Here is a 17699-nt window from a genome sequence, read left to right on the forward strand (position 1 = left end):
CCAAGTAATATACATGGGTTTACTTTATCATTTTAATATCCCTTATAAGGTCAGTGAAGTAAGAGATAATAATTGGCCCAAAGCCATTGAATGGACTTCATTCTCCATGTAATATACTATCTATTATATTGCACTATTGCAAATTGTATATTCATATTACTTATAGCACCATATATCAATAGGAATATGGTATTTAGGTCCATAATTTGTTCAGCTGAAAATACTCTACAGAGTTGGGCAAATGACCACAAAATGCATTCTAATTGGAAATGTGACACTTAAATTCTTGCTCTTGAAATATACACATATTTATTTTTAGGTATAAAAAATAATAGGAGTATAAGGACCAAGCTGTTTTGAGTGTTGTAACACGATCTTACCCTCTTGTTTCTGATTGTACTATATTAGGGCTCTTTGTTTTTTGAAACTACTTAAGTATGAAGAAGCCAAAAAGGATTGTGATTATGTTCTCCAGATAGATGGCTCTAATATAAAGGCTTTATATAGAAGAGCTCTAGCATACAAAGGATTAGAGGTAAGAACAAAGAGTAATATATCTGTTAACCCATCAAATGTATGTAATGGATATGATAATAAAAATGATGCATTGAACATAGGTGATTATATAATAAGTAAACTTAGCTTGAAGATTTAAGAATGTCAAAATGAATAATGCTGAATTTGGGTGCCCATGACGTATTTGGGTGCCCAATACAGTAAGAACTATTTTAATATAAACCAGGTGGGAGACATTTTTAAGGAAGTATTGGGAAGCTGCTAACATCAAATATCTCCAGGACTTGCCCTTTCATTGGCAGGAAGGATTTAAGAGGCATAGCCATTACAGGTTCAATTGCTAGAGTTCAGTAGAAACCAAAAAGCAGTGGATACATTTGGCTGATTATATATGAAGAATTCCTGCAAATGGAGCAGCTGGAGTCCATAGGAGTGTAATCAGAGGCATGTAATCGGATTGGAGGCATGCTAGATAATAATTCTCAGGATGTAAAAGCCAAGGAAAGAGAGCATAGTGACAGGGCATTATTTGTAGAAATAATTGCTTCTACTTTCACATTTTTAATTATTGCTCTACAGGTAGTTCTCAACATTTGACCACAACTAGGAATGGAATTTAAATTATAAGTTGTTACGTATTTAAGTACCAAGTCACGTGGTTGTAAGTGGAAATCCAGCTTAGCTAATAGCACTTTTCCCTGGCAAAACTAGCAAAAAAAATCACAACCACATGACAGTAGGATGCTACAATCAGTGATAAATGCATGCCAGTTGCCAAGTGCTCAAATTGCAATTGTCACCATGGGGGCAGGGCAACAGTCATAAGTTTGAGCTCAGGTCATAAGTGACTTTTTTTTGCAGACTTCTGTTAATTCAAACCACTAAGTGAATAGACATGTCGAGGACTATATTGCTTTTGGAATGATTGTTGGAACCCTATCTTAAATAAAATGAACCTTTAATATATTTGCCAGGGGACCTGGTATATATTTTTGTAAATTCCATGAGGTTTTGGTAAGAACAGAGATATGTATCTTCCTCCTTACTTTGATAACCAAAACCTCGTATAGCAGATCACTCATCACAGTAATGGATTCTTTAAGAACATAAGAATGCCCCTGCTGGATTAAAGATTAGTCCAGCAAATAGTTATAAATATAGTAACATTTAGAAAATGTTTGAAAAAAATAGAAAACATGAAAGTAAGAATCCAGTTTATTTTTTTGACCATTAAGTAAATAAGGTAACTTTTCCAACAATTTCTTATTTAAGCCAATGTTCGATTTTTCTAACTTTCAGAACTATGAAGCTAGTATTGAAGATCTGAATAAAGTCCTTCTAATTGATTCCGGTATTGGTGAAGCACAGAAGGAGCTAGATGAAACAACACAACTATTTAAACTTAAACGTGAATTTACAGCCAACAATCAGCCAAAGCAAAGGAAAAAAATTGAAATCCAAGAGGTATTTAAGAAAAACCACAGAAACTTAAAAGCTTTAGATTAAATTGCTAAATTTTATTCTTAGCTTTATTTTTAGCTTATACATTCTCTGAATACATTTGGCAGTTTGGAGATATTTTGTAAGAATGTACAGCATGAAATATAGAAGTTAGTTTGAACTGCACTTTTATAATTTTCCCCACCTTGTTCATGCTCCAGACCTACTGTGTTCAACTAGTAAAATTCTCCACTGGGAAATAAAATCCCCATGAAGAGTATACAACTTTTCTGTTGTGAAATAACCCGAAAACAAATTTTCAGTGATAGAATGTTTTAAACACATTTAGATGATACAGCTGGAAAGCATTCCTGGTTGGAGACACTAGTAGTTGACTAATGACCTTGATAAGATGTAAGCAGAAACTGCCCTCCCTTCAGTCTGATTTTAGAAAAGTGGTGATGGATGATATTAGTCATTTGTCTATGATGTCTCTCAGGATAATACCTTGCCTTTGTTTCCCTGATATTGTTTAATGTATATTGAAACTGGTAAGTACATTTTGGATGTGGTATTCCCCATATGAAGGTGACAGTCACTTCCATGTTTTTTTACTGAAATTAGTGAGGCTATTCTAAATTCTGCTGCAATGGCTGAGATTAATAATGGACTAGATCAGGGTTGTCAAAGTCACGATGTCATGTGACATGTCATGACGTATTATTACTTTTTTTTCCATTCCTGGCAAATGGGGTGGGCGTGGTTTCGCAATGACGCATCCAGACCATGGGCCGGCAGTTTGACACCCCTGGACTAGAGGAATGCAAACAAAATGCATCCTAATCCTGATAAGACAGAATTTGCATATACCTGGTCATGAGGGATTCTATCTATTTTAGAGGAAGTTGTACTTCTCTTGAAACCTCTTTCATAGCTAGGGAGTCTGTGTCTGGACACCCATTTTTTATGGTGTTCAGGAGTCCACACTAAAACTAGCATGTTTATTCCTGTGCATGTGAGATTCAGTCATAATGTATAGATCCTGCTTACATTCCAGTTGTACTATTTTAACGTACTGCATGTGAGACACACACCCGCTCGAGAAACTTCAGTTTATACATAATGCAGGCTCAACTGCTAACTATAGCCAGTTATAAGCAGCTTATACTCTGTGATCAAAATAGGCACTAGTTTTGTTTCTGATCTGGCATGATTCAAAGCTGATGATGCTTTTTATGACTTGGGAACCAGACCTTTTCAAATATCATATTCTAACCTACTAATCTGCCTAAGATTTAACATCTTAGAAATGGTTTGTTTGTTTTTGTTAGTTATTTTATTCCTGACAGAAACAAATTCGGAGGAAAATAATAGATGGCCTCTGATGATTTTACCCAGACATTGATCTTTATTAATGCTCTGTCTATTCCTCCGAGCAGGACTTTGGCAACAAAACTGCTGAGTTGATTTTTTGGTTTGGTGTTTTATGGATGCTGTATTTATTTTTAATGTTTAGCTTTGCTTTCAATTAATTTGTGTATTTTTATTGTTATTACTGTTAGCCTCCTTGATTGACATTTTTGGAGAAAACTGAACTATAAATAAGTGACTACTACCAAGTCACTTGAGACATATCATATGGATCTTTTCCATGAAATTAGAGAATAATACAGTCAGCCTCTGTGTGATCAGCTGCAGGTTGTATATATGAGCAGGAACATTTTGGAAGATAATTTAGGAAGGAATAAATGAAAATCTGATCATTATGAATGAAATTTTCTTCAGAGACACATTTAAACCACAGTGGTGGCTGCAAAAGTTCTTATGGCTTGCCTCCTGCTTACTGTAATTATGAAATATTTTATGTTGAGTGTATTTATCAAGGCTGACCAAATGCATGGCTATTTCTTTGTGAAGGTAAACGAACAAGAGGAAGATGATACAGAAACGTGTTCTTCGAAGAATACAGCAATACACCCTTGCAGAGCTAAAGAGGAGCTTGAATCAACCGTGCCGTTGAATAGCTCAGAAAAGCTAATCATTTCTAAGCCATCAAATGCCTATGAATTTGGGCAGATAATGAACATTGTGAATGCCAATAAGGACATTGCTGCTTGTGCAGAGCTCTTAGCAATGATTGAGCCAAAAGATTTGCCAGTATTACTAAGCAACAAATTAGAAGGAGATATTTTTCTCATCTTTATTCAAGCTCTGCAGTCTGATGTGTTCAGCCAAACCCCTAATCTGGTATACCAACATCTTTTCTACCTAAGTAAAGCTGAAAGATTTAAGGTGAGCAGAGTAATGTCTTCAGTGTAAATGATTTTTCAAATAACAAAGGTATTTAGATAAATGTTATTCCAAGTACTAATTAAGTGCACATACTTTTTTTCCCCCCTCAGGTGGTGCAGACACTTCTTGGTAAGAATGAAATCGAACAGGTTCAGCAGCTCCTGGCTTCTCTGTTTAATGCGCAAGACCAACAATTTTCTTTGAATGATCTTGAGAATCTTAAAAAAAGCTTTGAACTGTAAACAGTTTTTTAAATTACTCCATGCAAATATGCATAGTGTTTATGTCCATCTTACACCAAGGGAAGGCAAATAGTTTTACCTGGGTTGTTTAATATGCTGCATATTTTACATACACTTCGATAATCAGCTCCTTCATCTTGCTGTAAATGTTTAATTCTACAATTGTTTTATTTATGAGAATGTTCCCTACTCTTTGGCACCTGCACTTATATCAACAAATAGATTAGAAGTAGGACTGGGGCTTGAACAACTCATTTAGATAGGAAAGAAAAAGAATGAAAAATACTCTCGGTTTGCTTGAGGAAGAAAACCTTGAGCCCTAAAGACACAGTCCCAGAAGGCCAAGCAAATAGTCTAAAATGTTCCTTTTATGAAGGGATATAAAGCAAATGATAATACTTATTTGAAAAGTGTTCAGACAGTTATCTGTAGCTGTTTTTGATTTGCTGTTTTTGTTTCATTTTCTTCTAGCATAGGGGATTTTTCTAAAGAAAAACAATGTTCAAAAATGGTGACTGACACTGCAATGAAAATGTCTTTGAATAAGCCCCATTAAATAAGGAATTGTGATCTTATTTTAATTGGGCATGTGTTGAAAGACTTTAAAAGTGTAGCATGGTGATAGCACTTTGTTTTTGCAGCTGGAAAAAAACCTACAGCATATTTCAACTTCGGTTTTGCTGTTCCAGACAAATTCATCTGGCTTATATTGAGTATGGCTTTCAAGAAACCATGAGTCATTTCTTGTCTTACTCTTACAGAATTAACATGCTGGAGGGTTCTGAATGTGTACAGCTGTGTGAACCTTTTAGCAGCTGGTTGCAGCAGGAGATGTTTGAATCTCCTCTGAATTCCTTCCACTGAATATAATGGAGATTTCTCTGAGCTAGTGACTTACTACAGAACAGCAAAGATGAAGCAAAATATGTAATAAATAATAAAGTAATAAACGTTTTGAAGCAATACAGCTATTATATTTTAAACTGGAAACTAATTTATTAATAGTATGCAACCCAAATTATATTACAGGAAGTCTTATTTGGTACTTCTGCTATTTTGAATTAAATGTTTTCTTGGATTAGAAACTATAAAAAAAGGTTAAGAGTTTATCCACTTGAATTGTTTCCTTGAAAATTTTTTGTAATAAGGCATTGAGCTGATTGATATAAAAATACTTGTAATGAATAAATATTTTAAAAGAAAGATATTGGGCATATTTTTATTATTTGTTAACAGCTTTGTTTTCCACAGTGCCCCAAATTATTTTTGTAAGATACTGCAGTTCTACAGTTCCTCTGAGGTGAACATTTGGCCTCTAACATAGAAACTGGTTTTGCTGCTTATGGATTAAAATATAACTTTGCTTCACAAAAATTGGTCACTTTAATTTGATACGGTAGTACCAGTTGTTTGTGGGGTGGGCAACTATGGCCCTTTTATGACTTGTACAGTTCAACTTCCAGAATTCCTGAGTCAGCCATACTGGCTCAGGACTTCTGGGAGTTGAAGTCCACAAGTCATAAAGGGGCCATAGTTCCCCACCTTTGTTTTAGGGGAGCCATCATAACCTAGTAAAAACACAATATGGACTATTAGGATTACTTCAAACTTGGCCTTGGCTATAGTAGTCTCTCCTAAATCAATGCATCTTTGATGTTCCATACATTAACATTGTGGCTTGTGAAACTTGTCTTTCCAAAGATGTCTTGTCTTAAGGTAGTTAAATAGGCAATTTTATTAGTAGCAAAGTTAGAACTTAGTATTCTTTCAAAGGCCCCACCATGGTTATGAGCAAGTTGGCTAATCCCAACATCTCCTGGTGGTCAAATCTATGGAAAATCTCTGTCCTGAGGTTTCCTTGTAAGAAGGAGTCTTCTGGAACACATGTGGGTGATCTCCTGTCTTCTCCGTCTCCAGAGAGGTTCCAAAAACAAGTATACTCGCTGTTTTTTGTTGTTGTTTTGTCTTGCTGCAGTTGTCATCTCTGCTCTCCATGGACAAGTACTGCTTTGCTTTCAAAAATAATATTTCTATCCTAACAGCATCCCTAAATCTTTCAGGCAGAGCTCAGCGAAGTATCAAAACCCAGAGAAAAATGGTTTCGGAAACAGCTAGCAGTAATATCCAATGTAATTCATTACTCATTCCTTGATTTATTAGATGCCTTTTGGGTTCATGATCATAGCATTTTTGATCGGTTGGAATAGAACCCTGTGCTTATTTTTTGTGACTGCTGGAGAAGAGGAGAGAGTACAATATTTTCCTTACATAGTTTACAGTATAAATCATCTTATTTACATATCAAGAATATCCAGATTTTAGCATTTTACATTTTAAAAAATTCAGTTGCTTTAGGCAGCATTTCTCAACCATCATCTTTAAGCTGTGTGGATTCCAACTCCCAGAACTGTCCCCAACATGCTGGCTGAGGAATTCTGAGAGTTGGAGGCCATGCATCTTGAAGTTGAGAAACACTGCTTTAACGAGTCCATTCCTTAAAGTTGATATGACTCCTCAAAATAGCTGCAGGAGAAACTGGAAAGTAGAGGGGCACTGTTAATGAATCACAGAATGTTGCCGTGCTCACATGAGATCTGTCTCTTGTTTTCAAGGTATGCACACCTCAGCCACAAACCACAAGATTCTTTAGATAATGTAAACTATAAATATTGGCTGACCAAATACAGCACTGAAGCAAGAATAAGTTTAGGAGCCAAACCTGTACTTGTTCTAAAACATGACCTTACCAATCCAAGGTATTTTCAGAACAGCAGTTTTAATGTATAGCTTTGAAAAGCATGGGATGGAAATAATTGCTTAAAACAAATCCAAATCAAGAGCTATAAATTCAGACTCAATGCATTCTAGCACAAAGTCACGTGTCCTTCCATTTCGTCAGAGTAAGAATGAAGAAAATACACAAACGTTTTCCAATTATGGCAGCAGCTTCTTTCCTAGCTTGGATCCTGCAGTCACATAAAAGTATACGTTTGTTTTAATAAAAATAAAGATATGTACATTTTATGATATCAAGTTAGAGATCAAAAACTAGGAATAAATAGCCAATAAATACCAAATGGGTGGAAATTTGTCAAAAGGAAGCCAATTCTTTATTGATATTCCGAGCTGCTTTCCAAACTTTCCAAATTATGTTATTGTATTAACTTTCTTATGTGATAAAAGAAGACTAAAACAAAATTCATCAGACCAGCTTGGGGCATTTAACAAAGGAACAATTAGAAGAAGCCTTGTTATTTCAAAGAGAACAATGGAACAACTCTTGGAGGAGAGATTCACCAGAACAAGTTTGACATTATTAAGTTCCTAATACAATTATATAAATGAATTGTATTGAAGAAGGAAGCTGTAAAAAAAACTGAGGAACTTTGTTGAAATTGGGTGACAGGTAAGTGAAGTAATATAATTGGTCGGTTTCCATCTGCAATGGATTCAAAATAAGAGTTTTTTTTAAAAATCCCATTTATATCCCGCCCTTCTCCGAAGACTCAGGGCGGCTTACAATCTAAAGCACAAATCAATGTGCTTAGCAATAGCCTTCATTCTATGTATATGCCTGCTTATTATTAGGGCTTTCGGGGGGGGGGGCAAGCGGCATTATTACAAAATCAGCTTATTGCCCCCAACAATCTGGGTCCTCATTTTACCTACCTCGGAAGGATGGAAGGCTGAGTCAACCTTGAACCTGGTGGGACTCGAACCTGCACTAATTGCAGGCAGCTGGTATTACTTAAGGAGGCATTAGCCCACTGTTCCACCAAGGCACTAAGATACTTCCTTCTTAGTATCTAAAAGGCTTTCTCAAATTATAAATATCTGTTACAAAAATATGTAATATTTTTAAAACGATGAGAGGATGCTGTATGGAGCCTGGAAAGATTACATATTAATTCCCCAAGATTTCACTTAACAGTAATATTTGAAATGTATATATTACTGGGTGACAATAGTCATTTAGCACAAACATAAGGCTCTATAGTCCATAGATGTTAAATTAACTACAACCTCAAGTGAGGGAGTGTTCCTAGAAGGCGAGGTATTGCCTGTTTCTGACTGACAAATGATTGTGGCTTCTTACGTTTGCTGTGAAGTGAACTTACACAATCAGGACAGGATATTACTTGAACACCAGGAGGCACTGTGCAAAGCAAGATGTGTCTAATTGCATGCTAAGCCTTAGTAGCCAAACAATTCTTGGTCACCAAAAGGAGCCAATGGAAAAGCATTAATGGCATCTTTTCTAGTTGAATTGTGTGTTATTTTCTGCCCCTTATCTATTTCTGCCTCCTAAAAGGAGCAACAGTTTATTTCTTGGCTCTACTTTGAGGACCAGGAAAAAAGAAAGAACTGTGGCCAAGGAGTTTCAAGTACATATCCAGAAGATGGATATTCTGGCAGCCAGAAAAGTTACAGAAGCCATGTGGGCAAGCCCAGGCAGGCAAGTTGCAAAGTGTGTGGGAGATGTGCCAAAACATAAATGTCAAAGAACCAGCACTACAAAAATCACCAGGAATGCAGACAACAGACTCTGTCAATTCCAAGCACCTAAAAGGTGTGGCAAGTGGCATGCAAGAGGGACCGAAACAGAACAGCCCCAGTTGACCAATCCAGCAACTGTTTCCAGACACCAAAGCAAAACAATGGTCAATGTACCAGCTGGTATCAACTGCAGTGGCTTTCCAGCAAATATGAACATTGGGCAACATCAATAGAGGAGACCCTTACACATTGGTTCGTATCAATAATGGCAACCATCTTACAACAGGATTCCTTGCAGAGGTTAACAAGACAGCATAGGAGTGGCAAGGATATGAGTTGGATCCTCCCTCTTCTTCTTACCAGAATGGCAATACTAGAATTGCTGAATATCAGGGATGGTGAGAGCCCTTTGGAGTGTAGACACAATCCAGCTTGATGGCTTTCATGAAATAAGTTCCTGTTGGGCACATCTACTCACACAAGACATGGGAAATTTCACCTTCATCTTTCTCCACAAGTAAGGCAGTTTCAACAGTAGCAGTATAACCAATTAACAGGGAACAACAGCTGTTCCAGAGCATACAGGAAGAAAGGCAAGGAGGCTGTGTGCAGAAGCTCAAGTGGATCCGGCCCTTTTGCTACCTGTGCCTACCTGCAATCCTTTTCATTCCCATTCAATGGGAAAACAAAGGAAGGAATCACAAGAGACATCAGAAGCCTAATTTTCATGACGCTTAGACCAAGAGGAAAATCCATTTACAGGTGATGATCACACAACCGGCACCTTCACATCAGTCACTGTACTAGTACTAGAATATTCGGAAGGAATCTTGGAGATTATTGAGTCCAAAGTCCTTCCCTGTGTAGGAATCCACTACTACAGCATGCCCAAGAAAGATCATCCATCCTCCATTCAAAGCTTCCAGTGAAACAGCCTACCACCTTCCAGAAATTCTATTCCATCATTCATTTAAAAAACTTTACGTCCATACAAAATTTGATTGGTTGTCATTCAAACATGTTCTAGTTTGCTAATGTGCATTCTGAATTTCAGTGTTCTAAACCGGTCACTATTTTAAGCAGGGAGTAATACAAATTGAAAGGAGCAATGGTTTCTCTTGATCTTTATATTAAACTCCATGCAGGCTTGGATTTCATTTCCCTTTCAGGAAACTGCATCATTCTATTGGCTCATGTTCAGCTTGTGATCCACCAGGACACCAAGATCCCTTGCGGCATACTGTAAACTGCTGCCTGGTATGGTTTCTGCCAATCCATTCCATTCTTGTCTTTTGATTTTTTTTTCTTCAAACACAAGATTTTTTGTTTGCCCGTTGAAATTCATCTTGCTAGATTCTACCCATTGTTCCAGCTTGTCAAAGTCCTTTTGAGTTTCCTCTGAGGGGTTTGGTATCTATATTTTTGTGTCATCTGCAAATGTGACTATACTTTTTAACCCTTCATCCAAATAATTTATAAATATGTATTGTTGTTGTTAGTTGCAAAGCTGTGTCCGACCCATCGCGACCCCATGGACAACATTCCTCCAGGCCTTCCTGTCCTCTACCATCTTCTAGAGTCCATTTAGGCTCACGCCTACTGCTTCAGTGACTCCATCCAGCCACCTCATTCTCTGTCATCCCCTTCTTCTCTTGCCCTCAACCTTTCCCAGCATTAGGCTCTTCTCCAGTGAGTCCTTCCTTCTCATTAGGTGACCAAAGAATTTGAGTTTCAACTTCAGGATCTGGCCTTCTAAAGAGCAGTCAGGGTTGATCTCCTCTAGGACTGACCGGTTTGATCGCCTTGCAGTCCAAGGGACTTGCAGGAGTCTTCTCCTGCACCATAGTTCAAAGGCTTCAATTCTTTGGCGCTCAGCCTTTCTTATGGTCCAACTTTCACAGCCATACATTGCAACTGGGAAGACCATAGCCTTGACTATACGCACTTTTGTTGACAGGGTGATGTCTCTGCTTTTTAGTGTGCTGTCTAGATTTGCCATTGCTTTCCTCCCCAGGAGCATCTTTTAATTTCTTGGCTGCAGTCCCCATCTGCGGTGATCTTGGAGCCCAGGAAAATAAAATCTGTCACTACCTCCATTTCTTCCCCATTTATTTGCTAGGAATCGAGGGCCGGATTCCATGATCTTGGTTTTCTTAATGTTTAGTTTCAGCCCAACTTTGGCACTCTCCTTCTTCACTCGTAACAAGAGGCTCTTTAGTTCCTCTTCACTTTCTGCCATTAGAGTGGTATCATCTGCAAATATGTATTAAATCAGCTAATAGGCTTGGTACAAAGTTGGCCACAGCCATAATAGTAGTAGGGACTGCAAAGTGGTATGGCAAGCTGCAATTGTATTTTCTTATCTAAAATCTCAGTGTCATGGTTCCGATTAATGAGACAGTTCAAACAGCATTCAGGCATTGTTTTTTCTAAAAGTCTATAATAATGAGAACGAAGCATCGGGACTCATGGATGCCAGAATCTGAATTCTCCTCCCCTTAACACATCATATCATACAGAATTCCCTCCCTTAATTACACATCATGAATCACATTCACCAATTAGTTTAACACACGAAGTTTCACTTCCCTTCTGAAGCGCACTATCCCTTATCTTCTCAAAACATCCGGGTTGAATCCCTCCTGCGCTTTAGTGATTCTAAGCCAAACAGTTAAAGCAAAAGGCTGCCTCTTATATTGTCAGTGCAAAAACATGTCAATGTTTGCAGCATTGACACTCAGATTTAGATTGTCAGCCAACTAGATGGATTGGGGGAGTCATATATTCAGCTGGAGCTTCCTGATTTCCCTAGAAATTTGGAAGCAGGCAAATCTGCCATTTATTGTAAGATTTCTTAGAAAGTTTTGTGCTTTGGAATCTGCTACAGATGCATCATTAATCTCTACTGGCCCTCTCTAGGGATGCTATTGCAGAACATTCCTTTCCTGACAATTCCATCTTTGGTGATTGAAAACAGTAGAAGAACTTACCATGATCTACCATTCTGATCACTGAATGATAGACCTATTAGTCTGATCCTGCAGGAGAGAGAATTCATCAATGCGAACATTAAAAATCCACATTATTCAATCTTTCTGTTTTATTTTTATATATTATTTTTTCATTTTTCTGATGTTTTGCAATAATTTTTATAAATTAAATTTAAACAAGTAATCCTCATTGAGCAACTGCCTCATTTAGCAACTATTCAGTTGTAGCAGTGATGAAAAAGTAATTTTGCTATCAGTCCTCATGTTTACAACTTTTGCAGGTCTGTAAAGCAAGGAAAGCTGAAGTAAGATCATAACCACAAATGCAGTTTCACTTTGCTCCCACTTCATTTAAGATTCCAATCCCAACTGTGATCACTAAATGAGGACTATCTTGTCCTAACTCAGTATTCATGAATATAAGGGACTTTCCTTCTTAGAAGGATTTTTAATACCTGTCTTCCAGATCCATCCTTTAGTGATTCCAATGGTACTTCCTGTAACTATTGTTTTTGCTGTTTAATTTGATTTAAATTAGTTGCATGAATTAGTTCCATATGTAAATTAGAGGATGTTGTACATACAGCTGGAAGTTACTTTGATTTCTTGTTGAAATAGCTCTTAATTCTCAATACTTACCGTATTTTTCGGACCATAAGACGCACTTTTTTCCCCCAAAGTGGGGGGGAAAACAAGGGTGCGTCTTATGGTCCGAAGGTGATCCGTATGGCCAGCCCCAACCTCCGCAAATGAAAGCAAGGGAGATTGCAATTGGCTCCTGCAATCTCCCTGCGGCCCGGCTTTCTCTTGCAGAAGGCAGGCTGAAACGGAGCAAGGAATGCGAATCGGCCAATCTCGCGCTCCTGCATTCTCCTCCGCTCGGTTTCAGCTTTTCTTGCTACAAGAGAAAGCAGGCTGAAACGGAGCGAGGGAATCTCCCTTGCTTTGTTTCAGCCTGCTTTCTCTTGTAGCAAGAGAAGCTGAAACCGAGCGGAGGAGAATGCAGGAGCGCGAGATCGGCCGATTCGCATTCCTTGCTCCGTTTCAGCCTGCCTTCTGCAAGAGAAAGCCGGGCCGCAGGGCTGCCTCCGTAGGTACTGCTCTAATGCGGAGAGGGAAGGACAAAGAGGGAGGGAAGGAAGAAAGAAGGAAGGAAGGAAAGAGGAAGGGACAATGGCAGAGGGAGGGAGAGAGAGAGGGAGGGAGAAAGAGAAAGAGAAAAATAGAGAGAAAGAGGGAGAGAAGGAGAAAGAAAGAGGGAGGGAAACAGAGGAAGAGGGAGAAATAGAGGGAAAGAGAAAAATAGAGAGGGAGAGAAAGAGGGAGAGAGAAAAGCAGAAAGAAAGGGAGGGAAATAGAGGGAGAGAGAGAAAGAGGGAGAGGGAAAGAGGGAGAAAAAGAAAGGGAGAGAGAGACAAGGAGAAAGAAAGAGGGAGGGAAATAGAGGAAGAGGGAGAAATAGAGGGAAAGAGAAAAATAGAGAGGGAGAAGGAGAAAGAAAGGGAGGGAAACGGAGAGAGAGAAAGAGGGAGAAATAGAGGGAAAGAGAAAAATAGGGAAAGAAGGAAAGGGAAAGAGAAAGAAGGAGAGGAGAAAGAAAGAGGGAGGGGGAGAGAGGGAGAGAAAGAGAAGGAGAGAAATTAAATTAGTAACATGATTGTTAAGTGAATCTGGTTTCCCCACTAACTTTGCTTGTCAGAAGGTTGCAAAAGGCAATCACATGACCCTGGAACAATGTGACCATCATAAATATGAATCGATTGCCAAGCATCAGAATGTAAATCACATGACCCTGGGGATGCTGCAACGGTCATAAGTGTGAAAAATGGTCATAAGTCACTTTTTTCAGTGTCGTAACTTTGAACAGTCACTAAATGAATCATTGTAAGTCGAGGACTACCTGTACTTTATCATTTTTTTCCTTTTTTAGGGGGGGGGGCGTCAGGTTTTTGACACGTTGCTGGGTGACATTGCCTTGTCCTAAAAGTGGTACAATGGATGAAAAGGTTGAAAAGCCCTGTTTTAGTATACTGGTACTATTTGGTTCAGAATATTTTTTTCTTGTTTTCCTGCTCTAAAAACTGGGTGCGTCTTATGGTCAGGTGCGTCTTATGGTCCGAAAAATACGGTAATTCATTTATTTCTTTGGATATGGGAGATGTTGCAGAGAAATCATAATTAAGCCTGAATTGTAAATGAAACTTGCATAAAATTACATCTGACAGCAACCTAGTATATTAAGATGCAAAATATATTGTTCATTCTAATGTTGTTTCTGAAATGTGTTTAGATAGGGATATTTAAGAAGTTAGCATTTTATAGTATTAAAATATATTATTGATAATTTATAATTTACATATTATAAAATATCATTTATCCTATGACCGGAAACTATTACAGAATAGTATTCTGGCCCAGATTTATTGTAGTTAGCAACTTTTTAAGAGTAAAATACATTTAAAATGTGTTTTTTAACCACTTTATATGTTCAGCTGGTATGACACAAGCTGAAATTTTGCTCTACTTTTTCTTAACTTTTTATCACAGCAAAGAAACTTTTGAAAAAATATTACTTTCCAAATCAAGACAACCAAATATAAGACGTAAGATAAAATAAGACTGGCGGACCTTTTACAACAGAATGGATCTGGAAATATGGGCAACTAGTGAAAATCGTCTTCTCCCTGCAGCCAAATTTCAATTCAATTACACAAAGAAAAGGGTGGTGATGTACATAGAATGGCAAGTCTGGATCCAATTAATTCCACGTCTTATGAGAGTATACTTTATAACAAGTATATGCACTCATCAATTCAGTTTGGCAAACTGGGTAGTGATCTTTTATTACATCTAACAAGGCATCTTCATAACACTAACAGTGGACAATTTTAACTGGAAAGAGCTGGAATCTGGGCTGTTTCACTTTGGAAAGCTTATGTATGCTGAACAGTCCTTCCCCAATACGAAACCTGATTCTTATAGAGAGGTTCTGCTCTTCTGACACCAATAAAGTAGATGTGAAAGATGTCTGGAGGAGAGAATATAATTCAGAACAATGCAACATAACATCAAAGTCTACAAGTGTTCCATGCATTGTAAAAAGCCCTTTGTTCTAAGGAGAGAAGACAATAAAATAGTACTCAGACATTTATTTCAGGTATGTAGTTTACACACTCCACTGAGCAAACAAAAAATAGCAAATATACAAATATCATAACAAGCATTACCAAATAATGTATCTGACTCTAGTGTTATAAGCTGATTAAAGAAAATAATCGAGGAAGCCAGAGAAGAAGGCTGTGGCCCATAACAACCTTCTTCTCATAAATTTTCAGTAGCACCATAATGGCAATACTTACAAAAAAATGCCTCATTCACACATACACACACAAAACCAAATTACTGAAGGCTTCTGTGCCAAAATCCAAATCATTTTCTCTCTCTCTTGTAGGAGGGGAAGAGAGCATACATCATTATGACTTGTGTGGCAAACATTTAACAGTGCAGGCGCTTAAGTGAGCTTCAACTCGTGTGCAGCTGAACCATAAGCAGGACATGTGGCCCACCCCTTGCTGCAAGCCAGCCATTTTTAGAGCCCATTTTCAAAGATGTGCAAGCTCTGCACTGTGCTTTTTTTTCTGTGCATGTGATTTGCAAAATGATGTCAGAAAAGTTATCTGCTAAAAGCCTGAGTGAATCTTTGGTAGGCTAATACTTCAGTATTATGAATCCTATTAATCTACCACAGTTAGTTGATTCGCTGCAGTTTTCCTCTAGGTTCCAAGAAGGTGGCAACTGACAACATTCTGGAAAACTTAGCGGTGAAATCATGAGACCAGGCACTTATAAACCCAGTCTTTTTTCAAAGGCACCAAGAATTAAACAGCATAACTGAAGTCCCCTGGTGAAGGTGACTATATCAGGTTCTCTACCATGATAACAAATTAATTGCTCTTACATTGTACAAAAACGTTATACACCTTATATCGTAAACCTTTTATTTTGCTGTCAATTGCAAATATAATTAAATTACCCCCACTTTCTGATAAGGAGACGTCACTTTGCTACCTATTGTATATCAAGTACCAATTTCTTTTTAATTTAAAGTTATGCTATATGTCATAACCTTGCTTAAAGAATGTGTTTCAACATTACTTAACATAATGATATTCTTCTCCACACAAAATTATCAGAATGTATTTTTTGGTATGGTTACAGCAACTCATTTTGACCAGAGATTGGTTTTTGTGCTGTATACCTGAAATCCATACTGAGGTTTTATATGAAGCCTACAAGTGGCCAATTTTTCCCATTCAAGTTCACCAAATACAGACTTTCAGCAAAGTTATGGCAAAAATACAAAACATCAATATAATGTTTTATTGTAATGCACTTGTTATAATCTTCATGTCACTTCACAAAGTGCCACGCAAGCCTTAATAGAGACATATATCCAAATGTACGTTACGCTGAGGCCTCGCTTCTTAAAGTGGCCTGGCAAGGCTCTTTAGTGGTAAATACATTTCTGCAGCACATAACAGGTTTAAATCTCAGTCTGAACTGAAGTGCTTAACTCCACAACCTGGGGTGAATGGTTGTTGTTTCTTTCTTTCAGTGTTTCACCATGATTCACCCCTGCACTATTGGAAGTCCCCTTGCAGGTGCATTCTTCAGCAATATAACTCAGCTGGGGAACCTCTGAGTATGGAGCAATTGGTGTAAACAGCAAACTGCTCCCCTGCTGAGGAGAGTTTTCTAGGTGGTCATTTTCAACCTCTGGCAGAATGCTCACGGTATTAAAGCGGCTGTGATAATCACTGGAACCGTGGCTGCATGAGGTTTTCATACTCTCCAGATCAGAACAACTAAACTCAGAAAAATGACTTGAGTGAGAGTCAGCTACAGATGGGACACTATCACTGAGAGAGGGAGAGTCAAATTCACTGGAGTTGGTGCTTTGCTGCTCCAACAACTGAGCATCCATGTCCTCTCTAGTTTCATTTATCTTCATGCTATTCTTTTTTCTGAGTTTACCTTTGCATTTCTTCCCTGCTGATGATTCTTTGGACCACTTGGGAACACTTGATTTGTTATCAGACAAGCAGGCGGAAGAGCTACAAGTGTTACCGCGGCCTGCAGCACAACCTTCATCCACGCTGCTGCTCCCACTGTTGTGTCTGAATTTTGCAGGCTTTGATTCAATGTCTACTTGTACCTCCATGCTGCTACCATCTCTAAGTAAGAAAAAAGGATAACAGTTCTGTTTTAAGGTAGAACATGTCCTAACTCATAGTTAAATTCAGTTATAAACAGCATTTTAAAACATATGTGCAACAATTAGTTCAAAGTTTGGAAAAAGATGCCGTATCTTGCTAAGTATTCATCAATACTACTTTTAATACTTCTTTTTCAGAAACTAATCTGCAATGATATGTGGATTCTATATTATAGATCTGACCAGACTTCAAGGCAAATTTTGACTTTCAAATCATGATTTGACTTCAGAAGTTGACAGAGCTGAAATTTCATACAATATGATCCAAGATGCCTGAACTTCTGCATGCTATTAGACAAAATGCCTTCCTAGATATATGGATGACAGAAGCTCATCAATTAAATTAAATTAAAAACCAAAATATACTCTGCACTTGACATGGTTATTTATTGCTTTTACCAATATCTATGGTCATTTAAGAGTCAACATCAACTTGACAGTAAATAA

The 17699-nt window shown here is 37.8% G+C and overlaps 2 protein-coding genes across 6 annotated transcripts in view; one reads left to right on the plus strand and one right to left on the minus strand.

Moving 5' to 3' along the window:
- The window catches only part of SPAG1 (sperm associated antigen 1), a gene marked incomplete at its 5' end in the record, with an annotated part of 29389 nt that extends 24798 nt beyond the window's left edge, over positions 1 to 4591 (plus strand). Inside the window, 4 exons of the mRNA XM_081324060.1 lie at positions 409 to 535; positions 1816 to 1980; positions 3874 to 4248; positions 4359 to 4591. Coding sequence (XP_081180186.1) covers positions 409 to 535; positions 1816 to 1980; positions 3874 to 4248; positions 4359 to 4490 — 799 coding nt within the window. The 3' untranslated portion in view covers positions 4491 to 4591. The remainder of the gene's footprint in view (positions 1 to 408; positions 536 to 1815; positions 1981 to 3873; positions 4249 to 4358) is intronic.
- Positions 4592 to 7363: 2772 nt separating this feature from the next.
- RNF19A (ring finger protein 19A, RBR E3 ubiquitin protein ligase) overlaps positions 7364 to 17699 on the minus strand; it is a 40231-nt gene continuing 29895 nt past the window's right edge. For 4 of the 5 annotated variants that reach the window (XM_081324061.1, XM_081324064.1, XM_081324063.1 and 1 more), the window contains one exon: positions 15112 to 17211. In XM_081324061.1, coding sequence (XP_081180187.1) covers positions 16521 to 17211 — 691 coding nt within the window. In that variant the 3' untranslated portion in view covers positions 15112 to 16520. Of the gene's footprint in view, positions 7457 to 15111; positions 17212 to 17699 lie in introns of those variants that run through there. The other variant, XM_081324065.1, reaches the window with a different exon arrangement.

This window comes from Vipera berus (assembly GCF_964194415.1).
Source record: "Vipera berus genome assembly, chromosome: 3".
In the NCBI taxonomy this organism is placed as follows: Eukaryota; Metazoa; Chordata; class Lepidosauria; order Squamata; family Viperidae; genus Vipera; species Vipera berus.